The following is a 27500-nucleotide window of genomic DNA, read 5'->3' on the forward strand; positions in this document are numbered from 1 at the left end:
GCAAGCACTCATGGTGTTAATATTTGGTATGTGACCAAGTGGAGAGCTGGTCTTATCCCATGTAAATCCCTGACTGACCAGATCTGAGACAGTGCGGCGCCGGAACTCTTTCCAGGAGGTGGAGTGGGCACACAGGCACACACACACACACACACACACACACACACACACATACCTACACACACACACTGTGACACAGACACACACACACACACACTGACGCACACACCGGCACACACACACACACAAACACACACACTGACTTAAACACACATATACACGCACACCGGCACACACACACACACACACACACACACACCGTGCACACACACGGTTCCATGTCTTTTGAGCGCCAACATTTGAGCGCGAACATTTGAGCGCGAACATTTGAGCGCCGCAAAATTACAGCGCCGCACATTACAGCGCCGCACATTACGGCGCCGCACATTACAACGACGCACATTTGAGCGCCGGGTCGAGTATATGTATCACGAAAGACGTGAGTGTGTGTTTAGAGTTATTGTAGTCTGCAGCATAGGATAAGATAAGCGCCTTATAAATAACCTTATTATTATTATCCAAGCGGAGCGCGGGCGAAGCCCGCGCGTAGCGAGGTAGTTTTTTTTTTCATCTCCCAGCACTGAAAATTTTTTTGCCAAGTGGTGTCTGTCTGTGAACATTGTTCTAGAATTCATCTTTTAGCACAATATTAGCGACACTGTTTGGACAATTCTATTAAAATTAGGCGTACAAACTGATTTTGTTTCGGGGAATCCTCTCAGAGGATCAGAATTTTCATATAATATCATCGGAAGCTGTTACAACGGGAAAATGTGAAACTTTTGTCACTTTTTAACATGGAATTTCATCTTTGAGCGTTTCAAGCGGACTTTAATAAAATAGTTATTTGCGAATTAAGCAGCGGAAGACACTCACCGGTTCAACATGTGTATGGTCATTAAACCTCAAAACATTTCAGTAAGTGGTTTAGACAAACACCTCCGACATGTGAGGGTGACTGGTTTGTAGCTGAAGAGTTTTTTTCTAAAGTGTGTTCTAAATACAAATGACGTACTGGTAATGATGTAATGAGTTGTTCTAATCTTGTTCTTGGAACTCTTGCTGTTCCAAGCTTGTTCTTAGCAAGTCTTGGTGACGAGAACAAAGACTATCAATGAAATCTTTAGAAATAACCTCTGACAACGACGACGATGACGACGACGACGACGATAACAACAACAACAACAAATGACATCGACGACGACGACGACAACAACAACAACAACAACAACAAAAACAACAACACGAGAACAACAACAATCACGACAACGAACATGACAACAACAACACCAACAACTACGACGACAACTACAACGACTGGGTTATGATGACATCACCAATGATTTAAAGGCCGTTAAAAAATCGTTAAATCCTATTTCTTCACTGATTCTTATGAAATTTTAAAGGTAGGTTTGTTGTCCCCAACTTATTTTCACTCCATACTTTTCCAGAAGAAAAACATAATTTTGGCAGTTAAAAACCGTTAAATTTCAATTCTTCACCGATATTTATGAAATTTTGTGGGTAGGTTCGTTGTCCCCAACTGATTTTCACTCTATACTTTTCCAGAAGAAAGACATAATTTTGGCAGTTAAAAAACGTTAAATTTCAATTCTTCACCTATCTTTATGAAATTTAGTGGGTGGGTCCGTTGTCCCAAACTGAATTTTAAGACATACTTTTCCAGACAAAAAACCTTATTTTTGGCAGTTAAAAACCGTTAAATCTCAATTCTTCATCGATATTTATGAAATTTTGTGGGTAGGTTCGTTGTCCCCAACTGATTTTCACTCCATACTTTTCCAGAAGAAAAACATAATTTTGGCAGTTAAAAACCGTTAAATTTCAATTCTTCACCGATATTTATGAAATTTTGTGGGTAGGTTCGTTGTCCCCAACTGATTTTCACTCTATACTTTTCCAGAAGAAAGACATAATTTTGGCAGTTAAAAAACGTTAAATTTCAATTCTTCACCTATCTTTATGAAATTTAGTGGGTGGGTCCGTTGTCCCAAACTGAAGTACACATTTTAAGACAGAGAGAGAGAGAGAGAGAGAGAGAGAGAGAGAGAGAGAGAGAGAGAGAGAGAGAGAGAGAGAGAGAGAGAGAGAGAGAGAGAGAGAGAGAGAGAGAATCATGTACACACAGATGGACGACTTCGCTTGGGGTATGTACTGCCCGGCAGTACACATCTACTTTATTATTATTATTATTATTATCCAAGCGGAGCGCGGGCGGAGCCCGCGCGTAGCGAGGTAGTTTTTTTTTTCATCTCCCAGCACTGAAACTTTTTTTGCCAAGTGGTGTCTGTCTGTGAACATTGTTCTAGAATTCATCTTTTAGCACAATATTAGCGACACTGTTTGGACAATTCTATTAAAATTAGGCGTACAAACTGATTTTGTTTCGGGGAATCCTCTCAGAGGATCAGAATTTTCATATAATATCATCGGAAGCTGTTACAACGGGAAAATGTGAAACTTTTGTCACTTTTTAACATGGAATTTCATCTTTGAGCGTTTCAAGCGGACTTTAATAAAATAGTTATTTGCGAATTAAGCAGCGGAAGACACTCACCGGTTCAACATGTGTATGGTCATTAAACCTCAAAACATTTCAGTAAAAGGTTTAGACAAACACCTCGGACATGTGAGGGTGACTGGTTTGTAGCTGAAGAGTTTTTTTTCTAAAGTGTGTTCTATATACAAATGACGTACTGGAAATGATGTAATGAGTTGTTCTAATCTTGTTCTTGGAACTCTTGCTGTTCCAAGCTTGTTCTTAGCAAGTCTTGGTGACGAGAACAAAGACTATCAATGAAATCTTTAGAAATAACCTCTGACAACGACGACGATGACGACGACGACGACGATAACAACAACAACAACAAATGACATCGACGACGACAACAACAACAACAACAACAACAACAACAACAACAAAAACAACAACACGAGAACAACAACAATCACGACAACGAACATGACAACAACAACACCAACAACTACGACGACAACTACAACGACTGGGTTATGATGACATCACCAATGATTTAAAGGCCGTTAAAAAATCGTTAAATCCTATTTCTTCACTGATTCTTATGAAATTTTAAAGGTAGGTTTGTTGTCCCCAACTTATTTTCACTCCATACTTTTCCAGAAGAAAAACATAATTTTGGCAGTTAAAAACCGTTAAATTTCAATTCTTCACCGATATTTATGAAATTTTGTGGGTAGGTTCGTTGTCCCCAACTGATTTTCACTCTATACTTTTCCAGAAGAAAGACATAATTTTGGCAGTTAAAAAACGTTAAATTTCAATTCTTCACCTATCTTTATGAAATTTAGTGGGTGGGTCCGTTGTCCCAAACTGAATTTTAAGACATACTTTTCCAGACAAAAAACCTTATTTTTGGCAGTTAAAAACCGTTAAATCTCAATTCTTCATCGATATTTATGAAATTTTGTGGGTAGGTTCGTTGTCCCCAACTGATTTTCACTCCATACTTTTCCAGAAGAAAAACATAATTTTGGCAGTTAAAAACCGTTACATTTAAATGTTCACCTATCTTTATGAAATTTAGTGGGTGGGTCCGTTGTCCCAAACTGAATTTCAAGACAAACTATTCCAGTCAAAAAAACTTATTTTTGGCAGTTAAAAACCGTTAAGTCTCAATTCTACACCGATATTTATGACATTTTGTGGGTAGGTTTGTTGTCAGATTTGACATGATGGCAGAATTGAAAGTGTGAGATATCCTGATGTTTCACAATTTATGCTGCATAATTCAGCCCCATAGGCGCTTGAATTTTAGGTGGAGTTGGGTTTTTTTTCAGCCCAAACCAGTAACCCCCACATGGTTTTCATGTCCCTTTCTGAGAGACTTCAAGAAGTTTCAATTTGACGTCATGATTAGCCTGCCGCATTAGCAAGTATGAAAACACGTCATCGATGACACATTTTAAGACAGAGAGAGAGAGAGAGAGAGAGAGAGAGAGAGAGAGAGAGAGAGAGAGAGAGAGAGAGAGAGAATCATGTACACACAGATGGACGACTTCGCTTGGGGTATGTACTGCCCGGCAGTACACATCTACTTTATTATTATTATTATTATTATTATTATATGGGATGTCACACGTACGGAATAGGCGATGTGAACTGTTGTCGCACAGCTAAGGAGCAGAGTACGCTCGTACAGAAATGAACTCACACACACACACACACACACTGTAACCTGCGTGAGAATGAACTCACACATCGATGTCACTCACACGTACGGAATAGGCGATGTGAATTGCTGTCGCACAGCTAAGGAGCAGAGCACTGTATTAGTTTCAACCACAGCACTTGTACTGAGACTAGCGGTAAGATGGCAGAAACGTACCTGAGCAAAAGAAATAAAGAAAAATTGACTGTTGGCGGTTATGCATTCCGCTTTGACAAGAGGAGCTCGAATGATCCCGAATTGCTCTTTTGGAGATGCGACCAAAAACTCTGCAAAGCCAGGATACATACAAGGAATGGGGAGGAAGTACTCGAGATCGGAGACCATCAGCATGCCCCAAATCTTCCAAAAGTGGAGGCTGACAAGGCCTTAAATCGCATGAAGTCCCAAGCACACACAACACGGGATGCCACTCGTCAAATTCTGGCGGATGTCCACGACGGATTATCTCAAGCTACAGTGCTAAGTCTTCCCAGCAAGTTTTCCATGACAAGGTCTATTCAACGACAGCGGCAACGCAACAACTTGCCCAGGTTACCAGCCACGCTTGCAGAACTTGGTCAAATCCCAGAGGACATGAAGGTGAGTGTGTGTGTGTGTGTTTGTGTGTGTGTTTGTGTGTGTGTGTGTGTGTGCGTGTGTAAGCTGTGTGCCAGTACAGGCATGTGCGCGCTCTCTCCCCTCTCTCTCTCTCTCTCTCTCTCTCTCTCTCTCACACACACACACACACACACACACACACATATATATATACACACAGACACATACACACATACACACACTTAGCATATTTTTTTATATGTGTGGCAGGTTCTCACAGACGGAACTACTTTCCTGGCGAACGACTCTGGTCGAGGAGCGGACAGGATTCTTCTTTTCGCCACACCTGATGGTCTTCGGTTGTTGTTTGAGCAGAAAGACTGGTTCGCAGATGGGACATTCAAGGTGGCCCCGGGGTACTTTACTCAGGTGTATTCGATTCACGTGCTTTACATGGGATCGACAATTCCTGTTGTTTTTGCCCTGCTTCCAAGTAAGTCACGTGCCACATATGATAGACTTCTCCAAGCTTTGGTTACGCTGAGACCAGGCATTGCGCCAAGCACGTTGATGACCGACTTCGAAAGAGCCGCGGTTTCAGCGTTCGATGAAACTTTCCCTGGATTACAGCTGACGGGTTGTCACTTCCATCTGGCACAGAATGTCTGGCGACACATCCAAGACCATGGACTCGCAACTGTGTACAGAGATGAGGAAGAGTTTGCAAAATTGATGAGAATGCTGCCAGCTCTCGCCTACCTTCCTCCTGCAGACGTTGAGAATGCATTCGAAACTGTGTTTGACCCCACATCGGCTTTCTGGGACGCACGTGCCCAACCGATCATAGATTATTTCGAGGACACATACATTGGACGTCCTCGACGTCGTGGACCACGCCATCAACCGATGTTTGCTGTGCAGATGTGGAACCTTCACGAAAGGACCCTGACGGACAATGCTAAGTCCAACAACAGCGTTGAAGGGTTTCACAACGCCTTCCAGGGCCTCCTCGGGGCGCATTCACCGAGCCTGTGGCGGCTTATCGCTGCGCTCAAGAAAGAACAGATCCTTGTGCAGGCCGACATCACCCGCCTTCTGGCAGGCCAGGCTCCCGCCCCCAAGCGCCGGAAGTACAGAGACCTACAGGTGCGTGCCAAACGGATCATTGTGCAATACAATGCTGGCCAGCGTGGCTTGATCGACACAATGGAAGGTCTGGCCTTCACCTTCATGTTTTAGATCATTTAAGTGCTTTTAGTCATCCCGGTGATTTTAATGTGCCAGCGCGGCCGTTGTTCATGTTCAGTCGTCAATAAAAGTATGCAAAAGTATGCTGGCCAGCGTGGCTTGATCGACACAATGGAAGGTCTGGCCTTCACCTTCATGTTTTAGATCATTTAAGTGCTTTTATTCATCCCGGTGATTTTAATGTGTGTGTGTGTGTGTGTGTGGGTGTGTGCGTGTGTGTGTGTGTGTGTGAGTGTGTGTGTGTGTGTGTGTGTGTGTGTGTGTGTGTGTGTGTGTGTGTGTGTGTGTTACAGACTACACCATAAACATAAACACCATAACACATAAACAAACAAACACGCAAAATAACGGATCAAATAACGACTATTCAGAAAACAGCACACAATGACACCTACGGCGCTCAAATGTCCGGTGCTGTAAAGTGCGGCGCTGAAATGTCGCGGCGCTCAAATGTGCGGCGCTCAAAAGTGCGGCGCTAAAATGTGCGGCGCTCAAATGTTGGCGCTCAAATGTTGGCGCTCAAAAGTCGTGTCACCCACACACACACACACACAACGACTTCTGAGCCTCCCCAACTGAAGGCCTCTGTTACTACCATTGCACTGACACAATATTTCCAAACACCGATCGCTGAACGGAACTCTTGATCATCATCATATTAATTTATTTGTTTTGACGTTGCAGAAGTCTGTTTTTAGAGAACTTAGTGCGCATCACTTGATTATCAAAACTGTGAATGTTCTTTTGTATTTTCCATAAAAATTCACATTGATTTAAAACGCTATCAAAAGACGTTAGTAATACTTACGAGTAGCCGCTTGTAAATTGTTCAACGCCTACAGAATTCCCATTGGGGGGGGGGGGGGGGGTAGCATTTTCTATTCATTTTGGTAGTTTTATTCAAAATGTTCCTGCTGTTGAGTAGACTACGTACGCAGAGCCAGCCAGTCTCTCTGCAGCAGCTCTCTAACCGCTAAGCATGCATGGATTTCTTTCCTTGACATACTAACCTCACCCCGAACATAAGTCACAGTTCTTATCCTCAGCGCATTTGTAAATAAAACCTCACCACCCGCGCGCTTTTCTGGTTCGGAAACCGCTGCTCTTTTGCACACGGCACTTCCTCATGAATAAAGATGAGACGCATTTGGAATGTAAATAGAACAGGCTGTGTGTTGACGGCGCCAGCGCGAGGCTCACTAGCTCTAGCCAGTTTGCCATCATCTCTGTTCGCTCGCGCTGCTGACAAGGCTTCTGTATAATTACTGTTGTAATCGACTTGTGTTTTTCAATTTCTTCTCTGGGACTGTAGCGGAGAAAGGATATCACCATGCCGGGAGCACACGATCAACTGAGCAAGTACAACAAGGTATGTAAAACGAGCGATTCTTTCTGTCTCACCGCCAAACACGGAACCTGCTGCAAGCATGCGCGTCGCGCACACCCTCCTCTAGCTCGGAGATGACGAAATGGCGGGCCTACCATGTTTTCGGTCGCATTCCATAGCGATCGCGCTTCTCTGGGCTAATATTTCTCTTCTACTACGTCTTTTGTGGGACTGTTTATTAGGAATTGTCCGTTTGTATGGACAGTATGAGTACAAGGAAGAAAACAAGCCCGATGGCAATGTGGGGAGTGTTGATGCAATAACATCCTGTTTCAGTGTTTGCATACATGTCTCTCGCTATGTTGTTGATGTATTTCTTCTAACGGACGTATTTTTCGATTGAATATTGGTTGAATCTTTAGCATTGTTGTTTTTTGGTTGCTGCTAAATCAAGTTCTAGGCCCGAAGTCATGTACATTAGTGATTTCGTCGACTTGGCAAAACGCCAAGGCAGTTGCAACAGCCCTTGGCGCATTGACGTTTGTTGTGGTACTTGGGGTCATGCGGGCTTGGTTTTGCAGGGCGCGCTGTGATTGGCTGAGGCAGGGTGTGTGTCCGCTCACACCCCCACAGCCGATGCATTCATTACCCTTCACGTGGCCTGTGAAGGACGTCTGGTTTTTGCCTGAACTGCTCACGGATTGTTGATACACTGAAAGACTGAGATATATGCAAACGACGCAGTATGAGCTTGGGCTGGGGTCGATAAAGTGTCGAACACTTGGCGTTCGTCCAAAACATAAGGCTGAATCGTAAATGATACATTAGGCATATTTCTATGGATACAGTTCTTTATTAATAACATGGGATCTGCGCTATCAATAATTGTAACATCAAAACAAAACATTGTTGACAACATCGAACAAACAAAACCCTACTAGAAACAAACACACACACACACACACACATAACTTGATGACTTTATATTTAACGAATTAAAAGAAGCACAGGAAAATCATGTGAAGAATGTCAATATTTTTGTTAATGAAAAATGTATTAGTTTGGAAGTTGTGAACATCAAATCTTCCTTATAATAGCTCTTTTCCACAAAACACTGAACTGCAAAACAGGGAATTCTGAACTCATTCCGCTACAAAAAAAAAATATCAGGGCAGGTTAGATTGGAAGTAATACATGTACATTAAATCTTGATGAACGTAATTTAGATGTTTTCTTTTTTTATCACAGAGTAATGTTCGATCTTGTCCATTGGTAAGGAAAGGTTTTTAGTGTAAAACGTGCTTTAAAACGTGGACACCCTTTTTGATGATCAAGGGAGGCACGGTTGAGCCTTAATTTTGTTTTAAACATCATAATTTAAAAGTAGAAATGAAGGGAAAGTGAATTTGTTTAGTTCTACCGTCTTTGCATCATTTATCTTGACAAATGGGTTAAAAACAAAATAATTATTGAGAAAAAAGGGACAAGAATTGTTCTGTGTCAGTTTCCTCATTCTTAAAATTGAAATTCACAAATGAAATTTTTTATTGTTACAGTTCGTTGGAAAAAAAGAAACGTTCAAAGTAAATTTCATATTTATACACAAGAAACATCCTAACTTACACACTGGTGTACATACTACAATCTGGATTTGTGTTACTTTTAATAAAAAGAAAAGAAAAACAGCAAATACTTATTATTCACCAGTAGAGGTACAAAGTCCGTCCGTTCATCCAGTACCAAGGTGCCTACAATATTTTGTGATAAAGTAGGTGGATCCCCCCCCCTCCCCACCCCCTGCCTGTATTTGATTTTGAAAATAAAAACCATATCTTCTAGACTCGTTCTTGCCAGTCCCAGTAAAATTCGTTCATCCGGTTTGACTTGGACAGTAAATACGTAAATCTTGTTATCGGACTCCAGAAAAACATTCATGTTGTTTTCCTCTTGGGAAAAACACCGTGTTGTGTTTTAAAGAAGTTCCTATTTTTTGTGTGACACAGTAAGTGTGAGACCTGAAAGATTAACAACCTCAACCTGGAGACCTGAAAGATTAACAACCTCAACCTGGAATTAAGAATCTAGACGAAAGAAGTCATGTATGGTACATCATGAAAGTACATAGGCTTTGGGTGAACGGTCGTAAGGTGAAAGTAGACCAGACATTTCAAGGTCCTTGACATCTCAAAATACATAGGACGTAGGACATTGCGCACACGAGATAAGAAAAGTGGTACAAGCTCAAAGTTCAAATTCGTGGACCCTATATTAGGCGAGACTCCATCATTGCCAAGACCATATATCAGCTCTGCACGTCTTCAGAGACAACTGACAGGACATAAGATATACATATATATATCGCGTTCCAGAAAAGTTTAGATTTTGTTTGTTGTCAAAGAATTGCAGTGAAGTTCCTCCAGTTTGAAAGACAATGGCTGAATTTTCTGACATGAAGAAATTTGTCGAGTGGCTTGTTCCTGATGAAAACATCAAACATGTGAGTTATACAGTTGAACGTTTTTATACGTTTGCATAATGCTGTAACAATTTTGCTTCATAGACGTTAAAGGTCAATAACACGAAGCTTTATGGTTGTTTCAGGATACTTTCCAACTCCAAGAAAATTGTCAGAGTGGTATGCGTTTGAAAATATATGACAACGGGGGGGGGGGGGGGGGGGGGGGGGGGGGGTCTTAAAGATCTGATGACGACATTGGCTTTGTCTTCAATAAAGAATAAAGCGAATAGAGGGGGGGAAAGTTCTCTAAAGTTTGGATATTAAGAATTATAGCAGAGAGTATAATAATGGTAAGGAGAAGGGGAGGGTACACGACCGCCAATGAGACAAGAGTATACATTGAAGAGACTTGTCGCTTGAGTTTCATAAGTGTCCTGAACTTGACCCTGAACTTGACTCGCCTGACCTTGACTTTAGCATACTCGCTGATTCGGACTTAAAGGCATATGTACGCGCTCCCGTGTTTACAAAGTGTAGTTTGCCCATAATCGATGTCAAACGCACCATAAGACCATATAATGACGATATGTCACCATGCGCGGACCATGATACATGCATTACAGCTTGTTCTAGCCTCTGAAAAAGTGAGGATGTCAACAAAGCCGCGGTGTTAGCTCCCTTGCATCAACGTTACATGTGTTGCCAAATCTACAAATAGGACGATCCAGATCAAAATGAAAATTAACATATCTCAACATTGAAGGGGTCCTAGACCACAATATTTTGCAGGGAACTTAATTTAGCATGTCTCCAGCTGTTGGTAAAGCAATTAGCGTGTATAGTCATCGAGTACATATGCCTTTAAGTACCATTGTCGCCGTCAGACCCTACTTTTTTGCTCATCAGGTTGCAACGGGACAGTAGTTATGGTCGCACGCACTGACAGAGAAAAAGATTTTTGTCATCATTTTCACGAGTTTTCATTCACAAACACCTGGGAAATAAATCTCATGTTCCCCATGGATGAAACAAATCGAGGTGGTGAATGGGTTTGAGCTTTCAGGTGTAACGTGGATTGTCAAAGTAAAAGCCTATTAGGCTGATTGTTTGATGTGTGGAACCATTGCGGCTTTGGATTCGTGTTTCCGAGGACAACAATTGTAAGCATTCACTCTCAAAGACCCAATCAATGTTGATAATTACCGCGGCGACTCATGGTCAATTTGCAACTTATCTCTGTAATCGCAAAATCCAAAACGAAAAGTCATAAACACTTAAAAAGAAAAGAAATATGCTCAACACTTACTGAACTCGCAGTATGATCGCAGCTCTGTACATTCAGTTCAGACTGGAAGAAAAGCGTCAACTAGGTACGTTTGACGTCACATACAAGGTTGACGTGTTATCTCGAGCTACTGTGACGATGCTTTGTGGCCCGGAGTTGGATTCCAAAAATTCGTCTCCCTGTGGGTTGTTGTACATTTTGCTGCACAACCAAAATGATGACAAAAACGATGTTTGGTGGCTTGTCGTCAGACCAGCATTTTGTTGTTGGTCCTCGGGGAGCATATCGCCTTTTGTCTCATATAAATTATCAACCGCGGCCTTCGGCCTTGGTCGATAAAGATGAAACAAAAGACGATATGGTCCCCTTGGACCAACAAAAAAGCTGGTCTGTCAACAAGCCACAAAACATCTTAAAATGAAGCAGTCACAGAGCAAGTTCAACACCCCCCCCCCCCCCCCCCTCCCACCCAAATTTGGGACAGCATTTTGCGATGGTGCATTTTGCTATGCTTGTGTTGAATTCTGTAAAGTTTATACGTCACGTCACGTCCCAGAGCTTTGGATCATCTTGTTAGAGTCTGCGTGTGCATAAAGGAGCTTAGTACTGTCATAATAGTTCATACATTTTTGTGATTTAAAGGAGTGTATACCATTGTCACAATTGTGCGTGTAGTCTGTTATTGACCGCATGGTCGTGGGGTCCTGATTTGGCCTAAATGGTCCGCTGAACCCATTAAGCAACAGTTAACTAACTAACTAACTAACCGCACGGTCGTGTGCGTGACATTGTGTGAACTGTCCGCAGGTTCAGACGATATAAATGCGAGTCAGTATCTCTGAAACGTAAGCGAGCTCTCGCTTAATCAGTCAGCAGACGGAAATGAGCAACAGGTGGCTGGCAAATCACAAAAAGCTATCGGTGACTCGTCAAATGACATCTCTTGTTTTAATGTCTGTATAGCGGCTTTCCTTTGCATGTGTCATACGTATTGTACGTGTATTGTTCTATTCGGGATGCATGACTGGTCATGATGCTTTCAGAACCGTTCAGAAAGATAGTGTAAAGTTGTTGAAATTGTAAATTAATTTGAATCGTAAAAGAAAGATAGTGTAAAGTTGTTGAAATTGTAAATTAATTTAAAATTGTAATACAGTTTTACTTAAATGCTTCTCACAAGAACATTTCCCACTTCGGATTGAAATTCTAAAACTCCTTTCACCCTTTCCGTGTTTTTATCCGAGAATGTTCATTCACAAAAATGGAGACGTAAGCCTATATTTTGTTATGTTTCGACGGGTCCCGCCCTTTTATTCAGTCCCACAAAGCCACTTTTTTTCGTGCGATTCGGGGTACACGTTTTTGGGGGCAAGATCTGGGAGTTATGTACTTCCTTGTCAGTGGCAATGCACTGAATGGAAATTTAATCCCTGGTCACACAAAGGAGTATAGGACTGTTTTGAGACGCCATTCTCGGTTTTGGAAGCGTGCCACGTCAGCAGTTTTTGCGCTGTTTCTATAAAAAGCTTATCCACTCCTTGTAGGCAGCAGGAATGCGCTGTTTGTCAACAGGCCAGCTGTGTGATGTTCTGGAACCCTCAAGCTATGTTCTTTTTTTTTGTTCTGTTTTATTGTTTTGTTTATTGGCGTGTGATTTAGCTTTTTCTTATCACCTTCACAGCTCATTGTTCTCAACCTGGGGCATTTTAGATTGTTTGGAGTGGGAAGGAAAGAGAGAGAGAGAGAGAGCATGTGTGTTCGTGTGTGTGTCTGCGCGCGTGTGGGGGTGTGTGTGTGTGTGTGAACTATATGTGAATCATTGTTTAACGTCAATGAGTTGCCATATATATCGGACTAGGAACAAATGTGAATATTTGCGAATGTGGCTTCCCCAACCAAAAATCGTTCAGGAGTGCATGTCTGCGGAAATTGTGAATCCTGGTCAGTCACGTTTGAAGGGGAGGGAGGTAAGATGGTAAGATGGAAGAGATGCCTTTAAAAAAAAAAAAAAGCCCACGAGAAGACAGGAAAGGGTGTATACAACCTACGTGCGAGGTATCAGGGAGCAAAACTTGACTAAATGTAAAAAAAATAAAAATAAAATAAAAAATAAAAAAAAGGAGAAAGGAACAAAAATAAGGTTGCACAGGAAAAGAACTTAGGAAGAGAAAGAAGAGACCAGAATAATTTATATTTATATATATATAATTCGACTTTCAATGAACGAGTGTATTTTAAATGCTATGCTATTTTTGTTTTGCAAAGCTACCACAGTGGAACCCCCCCTTTTAAACGACTTTCAAAAATCTGAGAAAATCAGGTCTTAAAATGGAGGGAGTCGTAAAACGGAGGTAGCATTTAACGAGGTTAGGCCTAAAAAAAAAATAGGTGTGGTTACGGTAACCCGACCTACCCTATTTTTAGGGGCTGACCCTATAACTTTTTATTACATTTGTAAAAACAAAAAAACAAAAAAAACGAGTGCAGAAAACGCAATGAAAGCGAAATCGCCCGAGTCGCACACTTATTTCCCTGTCAAGTAGGTTTAATTTGTACACATTAGAAAAAAAAAGTTAAAAAAAAAAGTGATTGCCTACCTTCCTACCCTATTTTTTTTGGCTATGTTACCGTAACCACACCTTTTTTTTTGTTTTTTTTGTGCCTAATGAACAGTACATCTGAGAAAGGAGGGTCTTAAAAAAGGAAGAAGTCTTATATTGGGAGAGGGGGGGAGGGGGTCTTGAAAGGGGGGTTCCACTGTATTGAAAACCGCTCCTGGCTGTCGGCCACAGACTCAGTCTGACGATGATGAATAGAAGAAAAAAATCGGCCAGCGTACGTGGCCGGTCTGACCTTGCGATCATTTATTTCCCTGACCGACTTTACCATTGCTATAACTGAACATGGGCGCAGCAGGTCATTGAAGGTTTAAATGTATCAACGGTTAGGAAAAAAGAGAAAATAATCCGCTTTTTATCCGATCATACGTGTCCATTGTTTTTTTTGCCTTGTTTTTGTTTTTATTCTCTGTCTATGGTTGTGTTTGTGTGTCTCGTTTGTCTATATATCTGTCTCTCTCTGTCTCTGTCTGTCTGTCTCTGTCTCTGTCTCTGTCTGTCTCTCTGTCTCTGTCTCTGTCTCTGTCTCTCTCTCTCTCTCTCTCTCTCTCTCTCTCTCTCTCTCTCTCTCTCTTGGTGTTGCTTAGAATTAGATTGGCGTCTTTATGCAGCATTTGTATATATACTTATTGATCCTTTTTCTGTGTTCGACGTCAAAATTCAGAATAAAAAAACTAGAATGATAGGTAATAACGTTTATTATTGTAACGTTTTGTTTGGTCAATAATAAACGTTCCAATTATCCAACAATTTGTAATGTTTAATTCTCACCTCTCACGGTTCTCTCCCTTACAAATGTGTGAGCAGATCGAGGCGTTCGTGAAGGGCTTCAAGCTCTCCACGTCGTCCTACAAGCGGGTGATGCACCTGCTCAACCAGGAGATGAACCAGGGCCTGATGAGGCACTCCCAGCCCCTGGCAGACATCAAGATGTTCCCCACCTTCGTCAGGTCCCTGCCCGACGGATCAGGTCAGTCAGTCATCAGCGACAGGGTCTCTAGTGGTACCTCCCGCTTAACCACCCCTCTACGTTACGACTCCCTCGATATTACGACCCACTTTTTCTGTAGCAGAGTTAGTCGCCAGTGCCTAGAACCAGTTGTGACAAAGTTGCCTGTAACTGGAAGCAAGAGAGAGAGAGAGAGACAAGACAAGACAAGACAAGACAAGACAAAATCTTTATTATCGAGGGTAATAGATAAGCAAGAATATTGCTTTTTTACATCCAGCCCTCGCCCTAATATAGGGTCAACAAGAACAGAAAACAATATAATCAAAGAACTATCACATCAAACTTAATACATTATAACTGTATTTACAGATACAAATTTAAAAAGTAAATTGTCATGCTGCATTTTAAGTACAATTTCCAAGTGTCAATTTTTAACATAACTTAATTTAGATCTGCATATTATTATAATTTTGTTTAACATGCCCATACATTTTAAATGAATTGATGAACCATTCAGCACATGTTTAGTTGCATTATGTGCGACATATAAAAAAATTTTTGAAGCTGTCTGTGTTTGTTTTATGCTTAAGAAAAATAGGCAGTGAGTTCCATAGGACCGCACCTGAATAAAGAGAGAGAGGAAGAGAGAGAGAGAGGAGAGAGAGAGAAGAGAGAGAGGGAGAAAGAGAGAGAGAGGAGAGAGAGCGAGAGAGGGAGAAAGAGAGAGAGAAGAGAGAGAGAGAGGAGAGAGAGCGAGAGAGGGAGAAAGAGAGAGAGAGGAGGGAGATACAGAGGTTATTTTGAACAGAACGTCTGAAAAAACAAGGTCGTAAAGGGGGGGGGGGGGGGGGGTCTGAAATGTGGGGTTCCACTGTGGTTTAGTTCAGTCACCATTGCCTAGTAACCAAGAATTTCTCTCTCTCTCTCTCTCTCTCTCTCTCTCTCTCTCTCTCTCTTTCTGCACCTCTTTCTGCACCTCTCTCTCTCTCTCTCTCTCTCTCTCTCTCTCTCTCTCTCTCTCTCTCTCTGTTTTGAGATTTACGAGTTTTTCTCTTACCTAACGTATACAACAGCATCTTTCTAAGGTCATGAATTCAAATGAGCCTGGTGGTGGGTTTTAATGGACGGACATTTTCGTGCTTGCAGAAAAAGGAGACTTTCTAGCCCTGGACTTGGGTGGCACAAACTTCCGTGTGCTGCTGGTGAGACTTCAGGGTCACGACATTGACATCCAGTCCAAGACATACCTCATCCCTCAGCGCATCATGCTGGGCACAGGCACACAGGTGAATATAGTTTGCATTATATATATCACACAGGTGAATATAGTTTGCATATATATCACACAGGTGAATATAGTTTGCATATATATCACACAGGTGAATTTAGTTTGCATATATATATATCACACAGTTGAATATAGTTTGCATGTCACACATATGCATATATATATTGCATATCACAAAGGTGAAGATAGTTGGCATATCACACAGGTGAATACAGTTTGCATATCACACAGGTGAATATTGTTTGCATATCATACAGGAGAATATAGCTTGCATATATCACACAGATGAATACAGTTTGCATATCACACAGGTAGTAGATAACGTTTGCACATATATTACACAGGTGAATATAGTTTGCATATCTCACAGGTGAATATAGTTTGCATATCAGACACAATGGCTGCAGTGTGAATTGCTAACCCTGTGCTGACTGTTAGGAAATTATGATAACAGGCATGTCAAGAAATGGAATATTGATATGAGCCGGCAGTTTCTTGAGTGATAAACAAAAAAGGCCATGGTCCTGGCCTAAAATTTAGGTTGGTATAATGCTCTTAAATGATAACGAATGATTATGTGAAAATATCACACTTTTCAAGTTCACGGAATTAAGACATTTACATATTTTGGAAACTGTTTTCTCTGTTTATAAAAGTTCTAAACAGAATGGGTTTGACATGATTTTGTGATGCGCCCATGGTCGGTTAATCAAATGCCTTTTGGCAGTCTTTGTGTCCCTGAATCAAATGTAATGTTTTTGTTGTTATTTTTAAGCCCTTGAGTAGGTACTTTTATTTTGTGTTTTGGAATGTTTCATTGAAAGCAGAGCTTGCAGTTCTTTGTTTCGAATGCGAAAACAAATTGTCAAAGAAGAAGAAAACATACACAATTATAATTTAAAATCACTTCAAGTAATAATTGTACATACATTTCATTAGTGAAGAAATACAGTTGATTGATAAAAGAGAACTTAGGCACCAACCTGACATACCTAGTTACAAACACACGGGGGAAAGTCTTGCAGGATACCCATTCAAGTTGACAAGGTCAATGTTTGTCCATTTACCTGGCCAGTGGCACGGTTACCGGACTCCAGATCTGCAAAGGTTGCTTTTTAAGATGACAAGGCCTAACTTAACACAATGACCTCAGACAAACATGGGGTGACGGTGGGTGGCTATTTATAAATCAGTGGTCTGTTCTCAGTTTCTCAAGAGATTGACAGCTGTTGTAGGCGAGGACTGATAACACAGAGAACACGAGATAAACACTGGTGGTAGTACTATTAGGTGTTTGAATTGACTGCCAAGCCATCAAGATTTCCAAGTGCTTGCGATAACGCTGTTTAGGCATAAGGTACAAGGTTGTTAGATAAGGTCTACTCAAGGAGTACTGTATCAGAGATAGAGAGCTCCTTGGGTCTACTACATAACACAAGAAGATTGGTGTACAACAAAGAACAAAACAATATCAGAGGGCAAAGACCCCGGGCCTGATGGAAACATGCTGACTGCTTTGCACCTTTGTTGTGTTGGTGCAAACATCGCTCTTGTATTTCAATGTCAGGGTCGTTTAGTGAAAGCTTTTGCTGCCAGTGCCATTGTGCATGCTACAATTTTCCCGGCTGTGCAGAGAAGGATCGCAGTGTTGAAAAGATGCTTGCGTGACATTCAACAGACAAAACTGTCATCGTACAAAGTGCTTCTAAGACAGACAAAAAATATACCTGAGTTTTCGGTAAAAATACTTCGCAAAGTCGACTTCTGTCTCGAATAATGACCGCCTTCGGGTGCTTCATGTGCCTGTGAGAACATTTGCCGCATGTCAACGTCCTGGCGCTTCCCATGTAGAGATTTCAAGCACAGTGACCTCTTTTAGGTCACTTGTTTGCTGATAACACTTGAAACAACCTCCGGAGAGAAGAAAACAAATCTGCGCCACAAGAGTGACACACGCTCACCGCGTGGGATATATTGCTATTATTGCACAATCATGTTTTTGCTGCTGCTATCATGGTTGTATCTGCGCTACGTGTTCGTGTGTTTGCATAAGTGTATGTCTGTTCGTCTGACGGCCTGTGTGTGTGGGGGGGGGGGGGGGGTCTCAAGCAATCCCCACCCAACTCCAATCCTCCATGCCGAAGAGTGCGTAATAGTTTTCTTCATCTAGCCTCCTTGAATACAACCTCCTAATTGTGTTGGAATGGAAATTCCGGCCACGAAGGCAAATGCATAGGCGGAGGTTACCATGGCTATAGATAACGTTTAAATCGAGGTTGGACTTTGAGATTTTAAGCCTCAGACCTGTCTCTACTAGACCCCAAAAAACCTCCCCTTCCGCCGCCTCAAAGCTTGGCTAAATTCTATGATGCAGCGGGGAAGGATGAAGTCTACCGTCCATTCTTCAAATTTTGAAAAATAATATACAAAGCAGCGTTGTTCGGATACATATATATACAAATCTCGGAAGAAAGTCTCTGCTGACTTTCAATTGTTTCTTTCACAATTTCTGATGTTTTATATATATATATATATGTATGAAAGCAGTGTATCCCACATGTTTTCTGATGAAATGAGTTTAACACCCTCAACCCCCTTCTTTGAAGGAATAAATTTAACTTGCCCCACCCCCAACCCTACACCGCCCTGATATGGCCCTTCGTGGTCGGCTGGGCGTTAAGCAAAACAAAAACAAACAAAAAAAACAACCCCCAAAAAACCCTCAAAAGCCAAAGGCTTTGGCTTTTGAGGGTTTTTTGTTTTTTGTTGTTTGTTTTTGTTTACTGCAAAGCCTAGCTGTTAGCAGTAGAATTAATACCTTTGCTTTACCCAAGCTTCCAAAAAGGGGATCCGTGTTGACTCAGGGATGGTAAGCAAGCAAGATTATTACCTGTAACTTGACGCTGACTGCCACTAACAAACCGACAGCCAGGGTTGAAACTTAACACCCAGCAGGAGATTATACCTGCACATGCTTCTGTTTGCTTACAAAAGGTCGAAATCGTCGCCCTGTGGGTTTCCATTCACTGACATGGTTGTGTATAAAGTATAGGACAGGGGATTTATAATGGAGTGGGTGGGTTGTTTGGGTCATGTGCTTGTTTGAGGTGTAAGACTGGGTGTACACTTTTTTTTAGGGTGTGTCATTGTGCTGGTCTCATGACAGGATGTTTACAATACAGCTCGTGATTACACATATATATAGGCACACAAACACACACAAACACAGGGGAAAAATCATGTGCACATTATAAAAACTTTTTCTGTACGACAGTATTGTCTTTATTGGTTAGTGTCTTTGGACAGTTCGGTGCATTTAATTTTGCCAGAGAACGTGACTAAAACTAAAACTGTCATCTCCCTTCTGTTGACTCTGTAGTACTCATAGTCATAGTATGTTTGCTTATGTTTGGTCGTTATCTTTGCCTGTGCGTGTATTGTATGTTTGGTCGTTTTCTTTGCCTGTGCATGTATAGTTTGTTGGTTATGTTTGGTCGGTTTCTTTGCCTGTGCGTGTATAGTATGCTTGGTCGATGTATGTATTGTAAAGCGCTAAGAGTAGACATTTTTCTAGAATAGCACTATAAAAGTTTGCATTATTATTATTATTATTATTATTATTATTACTCACGGTGAATCTAATCAGAATGCTTTTAACTTTTCACACTTGTTCATGGTGGTGTGATTCGTGATAACTCTCAGTGGATGTATACATGGGGTGATACATGAACTGTGCTCTGTCATCCCTACCCCTACCCCTTACCCATGATGGTGTGACTGATCCCTACCCCTACCCCTTACTCATGATGGTGTGACTGATCCCTACCCCTACCCCTTACCCATGATGGTGTGACTGATCCCTACCCCTACCCCTTACCCATGATGGTGTGACTTATCCCTACCCCTTACCCATGATGGTGTGACTGATCCCTACCCCTACCCCTTACCCATGATGGTGTGACTGATCCCTATCCCTACCCCTTACCCATGATGGTGTGACTGATCCCTACCCCTACCCCTTACCCATGATGGTGTGACTGATCCCTACCCCTACCCCTTACCCATGATGGTGTGACTGATCCCTATCCCTACCCCTTACCCATGATGGTGTGACTGATCCCTATCCCTACCCCTTACTCATGATGGTGTGACTGATCCCTACCCCTACCCCTTACCCATGATGGTGTGACTGATCCCTACCCCTACCCCTTACCCATGATGGTGTGACTTATCCCTACCCCTTACCCATGATGGTGTGACTGATCCCTACCCCTACCCCTTACCCATGATGGTGTGACTGATCCCTATCCCTACCCCTTACCCATGATGGTGTGACTGATCCCTACCCCTACCCCTTACCCATGATGGTGTGACTGATCCCTACCCCTACCCCTTACCCATGATGGTGTGACTGATCCCTATCCCTACCCCTTACCCATGATGGTGTGACTGATCCCTATCCCTACCCCTTACCCATGATGGTGTGACTGATCCCTACCCCTTACCCATGATGGTGTGACTGATCCCTATCCCTACCCCTTACCCATGATGGTGTGACTGATCCCTACCCCTACCCCTTACCCATGATGGTGTGACTGATCCCTACCCCTTACTTATGATGGTGTGACTGATCCCTATCCCTACCCCTTACCCATGATGGTGTGACTGATCCCTACCCCTACCCCTTACCCATGATGGTGTGACTGATCCCTATCCCTACCCCTTACCCATGATGGTGTGACTGATCTCTACCCCTACCCCTTACCCATGATGGTGTGACTGATCCCTACCCCTACCCCTTACCCATGATGGTGTGACTGATCCCTATCCCTACCCCTTACCCATGATGGTGTGACTGATCCCTACCCCTACCCCTTACCCATGATGGTGTGACTGATCCCTATCCCTACCCCTTACCCATGATGGTGTGACTGATCCCCACCCCTTACCCATGATGGTGTGACTGATCCCTATCCCTACCCCTTACCCATGATGGTGTGACTGATCCCTACCCCTACCCCTTACCCATGATGGTGTGACTGATCCCTATCCCTACCCCTTACCCATGATGGTGTGACTGATCCCTACCCCTACCCCTTACCCATGATGGTGTGACTGATCCCTACCCCTTACCCATGATGGTGTGACTGATCCCTATCCCTACCCCTTACCCATGATGGTGTGACTGATCCCTACCCCTACCCCTTACCCATGATGGTGTGACTGATCCCTATCCCTACCCCTTACCCATGATGGTGTGACTGATCTCTACCCCTACCCCTTACCCATGATGGTGTGACTGATCCCTATCCCTACCCCTTACCCATGATGGTGTGACTGATCCCTACCCCTACCCCTTACCCATGATGGTGTGACTGATCCCTATCCCTACCCCTTACCCATGATGGTGTGACTGATCCCTACCCCTACCCCTTACCCATGATGGTGTGACTGATCCCTATCCCTACCCCTTACCCATGATGGTGTGACTGATCCCTATCCCTACCCCTTACCCATGATGGTGTGACTGATCCCTACCCCTACCCCTTACCCATGATGGTGTGACTGATCCCTACCCCTACCCCTTACCCATGATGGTGTGACTGATCCCTACCCCTACCCCTTACCCATGATGGTGTGACTGATCCCTACCCCTACCCCTTACCCATGATGGTGTGACTGATCCCTACCTACCCCTTACCCATGATGGTGTGACTGATCCCTACCCCTACCCCTTACCCATGATGGTGTGACTCGTGATAATCTCAGTGGATGTATGTATACATGGAGTGATACATGAACCGTGGTCTGTCATCCCTACCCCTACCTCTTACCCATGATGGTGTGACTCGTGATAACTCTCAGTGGATGTATGTATACATGGAGTGACACATGAACCGTGGTCTGTCATCCCTACCCCTACCCCTTACCCATGATGGTGTGACTCGTGATAACTCTCAGTGGATGTATACATGGAGTGACACATGAACCGTGGTCTGTCATCCCCACCCCTACCCCTTACCCATGATGGTGTGACTCGTGATAACTCTCAGTGGATGTATACATGGAGTGACACATGAACCGTGGTCTGTCATCCCCACCCCTACCCCTTACCCATGATGGTGTGACTCGTGATAACTCTCAGTGGATGTATACATGGAGTGATACATGAACTGTGCTCTGTCATCCCTACCCCTACCCCTTACCCATGATGGTGTGACTCGTGATCACTCTCAGTGGATGTATGTATACATGGAGTGATACATGAACTGTGCTCTGTCATCCCTACCCCTACCCCTTACCCATGATGGTGTGACTCGTGATCCATGAACCGTGGTCTGTCATCCCTACCCCTACCCCTTACCCATGATGGTGTGACTCGTGATCCATGAACCGTGGTCTGTCATCCCTACCCCTACCCCTTACCCATGATGGTGTGACTCGTGATCACTCTCAGTGGAATTGATACATGAACCGTGCTCTGTCATCCTTACCCCTTCATATTTTGCCCTTTATCGTGTACAGTGGAACCCCCCTTTTAAGACCCCATTTCTTAAGACTTCCCACTTTTTAAGACCTTGATGTTTCAGATTTTCTGTCAGAACATCTGTAACTTCCCCATTTCAAGAGCTCCCTCTTTTTGGAGACCTGATTTTCACATATTTTTTGAGGTCTTAAAAGGGGGGGGGGGGGTTCCACAGGATCCGTTTTACTACAAGCAAACCTAACCACTCCCCTTTTGTCCTGTCGTTGCAGCTGTTTGACCACATCGCGGACTGTATCGGCAAGTTCGTGCGTGACCACAACCTGTCCGGCCAGACGCTGCCCCTGGGCTTCACCTTCTCTTTCCCCTGCAAGCAAGAGGGACTGGCCAAGGCTCGCCTGTCCAAGTGGACCAAGGGATTCCGCTGCGAGGGCGTGGTGGGCGAGGATATATGTCAGCTCCTGCAGGAGGCTCTCAAGAGGAGGACTGTAAGTTGTTGCTGAGCTCTTTTGTGAACATGGGGTGATGGATGTGGGCAGCCGGGCGGGGAGGGGGGGGGGGAGGGGAGAAGTGTCAGCCCATGTAGGTCTAAAGACTTTTGGCACCTGTAGACCTGAAGACTGTTGGCACCTGTAGACCTGAAGACTTTTGGCACCTGTAGACCTGAAGACTTTTGGCACCTGTAGACCTGAAGACTTTTAGCACCTGTAGACCTGAAGACTGTTGGCACCTGTAGACCTGAAGACTTTTGGCACCTGTAGACCTGAAGACTTTTGGCACCTGTAGACCTGAAGACTTTTAGCACCTGTAGACCTGAAGACTTTTGGCACCTGTAGACCTGAAGACTTTAAGCACCTGTAGACAAAACAAAGCAAATTTAGTGCTGAACACTAGTGGTGCAAAGCTTTATTTACCTTAAAATTGAAAGTCATTCTTAGATGATGCTAACCGATTGTACGAAACCCTCTTGATTGGGCCTGAGGATAGGTTTTCATACAGACTGACACCTGCAGAATGAAAAATGCTTGCAGGATCTTGAATAGATGGTACTTAATGACATGGAGGCTAGGACCTCATATTCGGCTTGAACTACAGACTGCTAGCCGGTTTAAACACCAACCCAGTCACCATATCGGAAACTATTGGGCGATTGCTTTAAAGACCTGTCTTGCATAGTTTTGGAATGCAAATAATGTTAGAATTAGGCGACAGAAGGCAGTAATTGTGGCGAATGTCTATCTTTCTGTCACTTAAATATAGCGATGTTTTGTCAATCGTGCGCTGTTCAAAGCTCAAGAATCATATAAAAGTCATTTTCCTGCCATATTTTAAAAACATTTTGTGGAGAAATTGACAAATTAATTTGTATCTGTGGGTGGTTTTCCCCATGTTTGTGCCTCGTCAGTTCTACTTTCATTCTGATTTGTCTCTTCTCTGTCTGTTATTTGTTTTATCTGTCAAAGGAAAGCAGCCAGACTCACTTTTAACATGCAGTAAAAGTGTTAAATATTATGGGGGAAGGAAAAAAACTTAAAAATCGAAAATTTGACTTGTAGTTCGGAATACTACATTAGTTGCTCATTTTGTTTTCGTTCCGGTGTGTATAGATTTCTAACTGTGAAAGTTTAAGTTTCCAGTCAACATGATCTTCAGGACCTACGAGCTACATTCTAACTGTTAAAGTTAAATTTTCCAGTAAACACGAGCAAAATATAACCTGCGTATATCACGTGCAGAACTGCAGCGTGGAGATCGTGGCCATTGTCAACGACGCCGTGGGCACGCTGATGTCTGCCGCACACGTGGACCGCAACTGTGAGATCGGTCTGATCCTGGGCACCGGCTGCAACGCCTGTTACATGGAGACACTGGAGAACGTGCAGACGTGGGACGAGGAGAAGAGCCACCCTGACCAGGTGAGACCCGTGAAGATGCTGGATTGAAAATTGAAATTGATTTTCACGTTCAGTTTTTGGTCAAAAAGTAGAGTTATTCATGTCAGCCACCTGTAGTGAAGCTGGTTTGAAAGTTACAATCTGATTATCATGTCGAGTTCTTAGTAAAAAAACAAACCCAGTGGTACTTAATACCATAGTATCACCATGGCTTTCTGTGAAGTTTCGGTCTCATCAAGTAGCTTCTGCAATTAAAGGATATAATATAAAGACATAACAATGTGTGCTCTCAGGTGATCATCAACACTGAGTGGGGAGCATTTGGAGACAATGGTTGCCTGGATTTCCTGAGAACTGAGTACGACAGAGAGCTCGACACGTTCTCTATCAACCCTGGCCGACAGATGTAAGTAATACATACTTCTGAGGGTAATACCCGACCAGACGTGGGTGGATTATCATTTACATGTATTACTTTTGTGGACGTCCTGATATGGCGTGTGAGGGTGTGGCGTGTGAGGGTGTGGCGTGTGTAAATGTACCTGTCTTTCTTCCTCGACCTCCTCCCCCTTCTCTCTCTCTCTCTCTCTCTCTCTCTCTCTCTCTCTCTCTCTCTCTCTTTCTCTCTCTCTTTCTCTCTCTCTCTCTCCGGTAACTGTGCAAATATCTGTTTGTCTCTTTCTCTCTCTATCTGTGTTTACATTTGTGGTGAATTGATTGATCTTTCTTTTAATTTTGTTCTTTGTGTACATCCGAAGAGGATTCCAGCCAGAAGTGTTTTCTTTCTGACCGAAATCTAGTTTCTAGAAGGGGAAAAAAGACAGGTTGATGGTTCTTTGTTTTGATGCGCTCCTGTCCAGAGAATTAGCTTATTTCTTCATGTCTAACCTGGAACCATCAAAACGGTCAAAAAGTCGAGCAATTACTGCCTCAAACTCGACTCTAAACAGCCAATAAAGTGAACTTTGTGTCCGAATTTTGACACAGCAAATTGTGGTGTTTACTTCGCAATTGGCCAAGTCATTTTTGGAGGCTTCTTTTATTTGCGACGTCTTGTCGGGTAATCAGTTCTGGCCTTATTCCTGTAGGGCTGGAAGCCGTACAAGAAGATGTCTGTGACAGAAATAGGCCAATGTTTAAGCGGTCAGGCTGTCGGTGTGGGGTTATATTACTTGTTATGATGCATGGCTGGAATTACGTCAGGATTCCTCTCTTTGTCTCTTTTCCTCTCGCTGCCACTCTCCCTGTCTCTGTCTGTTTCTGTCTCCCTGTCACTCTCCCTCTGTGTGTGTGTGTGTCTGTGTGTGTGTGTCTCCTCTCTCTCTCTCTCTCTCTCTCTCTCTCTCTCTCTCTCTCTCTCTCTCTCTCTCTCTCTCTCTCTCTCTCTCTCTCTCTCTCTCTCTCTCTCTCTCTCTCTCTCTCTCTCTCTCTCTCTGAGGAGGAAGAGAAAGAGAGATTGTGTACACTTTCCACAGAAAGACTGAGACAGAGATTGTATGCTCGACGCCATGTTATGACAGTAGGAGGGAGAGAAAAAGAGGAACATTCTGTGAAAAAGTGATAAGAGGGGGGTAAGGGAATGAGTGTTGTGGGGAGAGGCTCAGTGATAGGAACATGAGGCAAGTGGGTGAAGGCAACGGGATGATGGAAACAACGATAACCAGAGGTAAACGGTTGACCTGGAAAAGAAAACTGAATTTTATACACGTATGATGGGAAGAAGTTGTCAAAATGCGTGTTGAAAAAATAAAATTGTCTGAGAAAACGGAGAAGAGGGTTAGGGATGAGGATGAGAAGACTCACAGACTGTTAGTTTAGACAGCATGAGCAGGTAAAACAGGGGGGGGGGGGGTGTGGTGGGGGTGGGGGTGGAAGGGAGGCGGTGGAATAGGGGAAAAATGAGGTTCAATGAGTCAAAAAAGGAAGAAAAAAGCATTCGCAACAACAAAACTTCTTTTTTTTTTAAATTAAAAAACAGCGCTTCATCTGCATTCCATCTCAAACATTATTTTATTGCATTGAACCCATCACACCTAGTAGGCTACCTGTCATTGTTCTTGATTAATGAAAATTTCAAACTCACGATCTGATATGTTTTTTATTACCCGTTGCCGTGGTTACTTGCGTGTTTCAGCATGGAGAAGATGATCGGCGGCATGTACATGGGCGAGATTGTGAGGCTGGTTCTGGAGCGACTCAACATGGAGGGTCTGCTCTTCCGTTCTGTCGACAATGAGTGCGATCTCTTCGAGAGGGGGCGCTTCTACACCAAATATGTCTCTGAAATTGAAAGGTAAAGTGGTTTCCAATTTAACATCCAATTTTGTTTTTGTTGTTGATTATAATGCTGTTGTCGTTAATGTTGTTGTTGTTGTTGTTGTTCATTTGTTTGTTTGTTTGTTTGTGTTTATTCTGATTGATCAGACCCAAATCCTGGCAGACAAAGGCGATTGACAAGAAGAAGTCTGACCCAAATAATAACAGATTGGCACAGTTAAATAATCATAATCAATAAACTCATAATTTGGTGCTCGTTTGTTTGGTTGTGTTAATTTTGATTGGTCTGACCCAAATGATAATAGAATGTTCGCAAGTAAATAGTTAATATATATATTGATGACTCTTTTCTGTTTTGTGACAACAGTGACACAGACGACTTCTACCACAACACAAAACAGGTGTTGGACGAGATCGGAGTGGAGAACTACACTACAGAGGACTGCAAGATCGTCAAGTACGTCTGCACCCTTATCTCGGCACGTGCAGCTTTCCTGGCTGCTGCTGGTAAGTCAATGTTTGATTTGGATCAAAGTGGAATCTCCATTTTAAGACCATTTTCAAAAGCCGAGAAGATGATAGGGGGTTAAAAGAGAGGGAGTCTGAAAGTAGAGGTACAGTCGAACCCCCCTTTTAAGATCTGAAAAATATGCGGAAAATCAGGTCTTAAAAAGGAGGGAGTCATAAAATGGGGGTCACTTTAAAGAGGTCATGAACAGAAAATATGATAAAACAGGGTCAGTCATGTAGGGGAAGCCAAGGAGAGGGGCTCATACACAGTGTAAATTTGCAGACCCCGTGAACAGAAATTCTGAGAAGAAAAAAAAAAGGGGACTGCATGA

General features: G+C 43.0%; 1 protein-coding gene across 2 annotated transcripts in view; it reads left to right on the forward strand.

Moving 5' to 3' along the window:
• Positions 1–7245: 7245 nt before the first annotated feature.
• Positions 7246–27500, forward strand: part of LOC138982562 (hexokinase type 2-like) — a 29124-nt gene continuing 8869 nt past the window's right edge. Inside the window, exons 1-8 of one of the 2 annotated variants that reach the window (XM_070355883.1) lie at positions 7246–7443; positions 14570–14732; positions 15861–16000; positions 22759–22974; positions 24223–24402; positions 24675–24787; positions 26516–26674; positions 27026–27165. In XM_070355883.1, coding sequence (XP_070211984.1) covers positions 7405–7443; positions 14570–14732; positions 15861–16000; positions 22759–22974; positions 24223–24402; positions 24675–24787; positions 26516–26674; positions 27026–27165 — 1150 coding nt within the window. In that variant the 5' untranslated portion in view covers positions 7246–7404. Of the gene's footprint in view, positions 7444–9717; positions 9899–14569; positions 14733–15860; positions 16001–22758; positions 22975–24222; positions 24403–24674; positions 24788–26515; positions 26675–27025; positions 27166–27500 lie in introns of those variants that run through there. The other variant, XM_070355882.1, reaches the window with a different exon arrangement.

Source organism: Littorina saxatilis, linkage group LG12 (genome assembly GCF_037325665.1).
Source record: "Littorina saxatilis isolate snail1 linkage group LG12, US_GU_Lsax_2.0, whole genome shotgun sequence".
NCBI lineage: Eukaryota > Metazoa > Mollusca > Gastropoda > Littorinimorpha > Littorinidae > Littorina > Littorina saxatilis.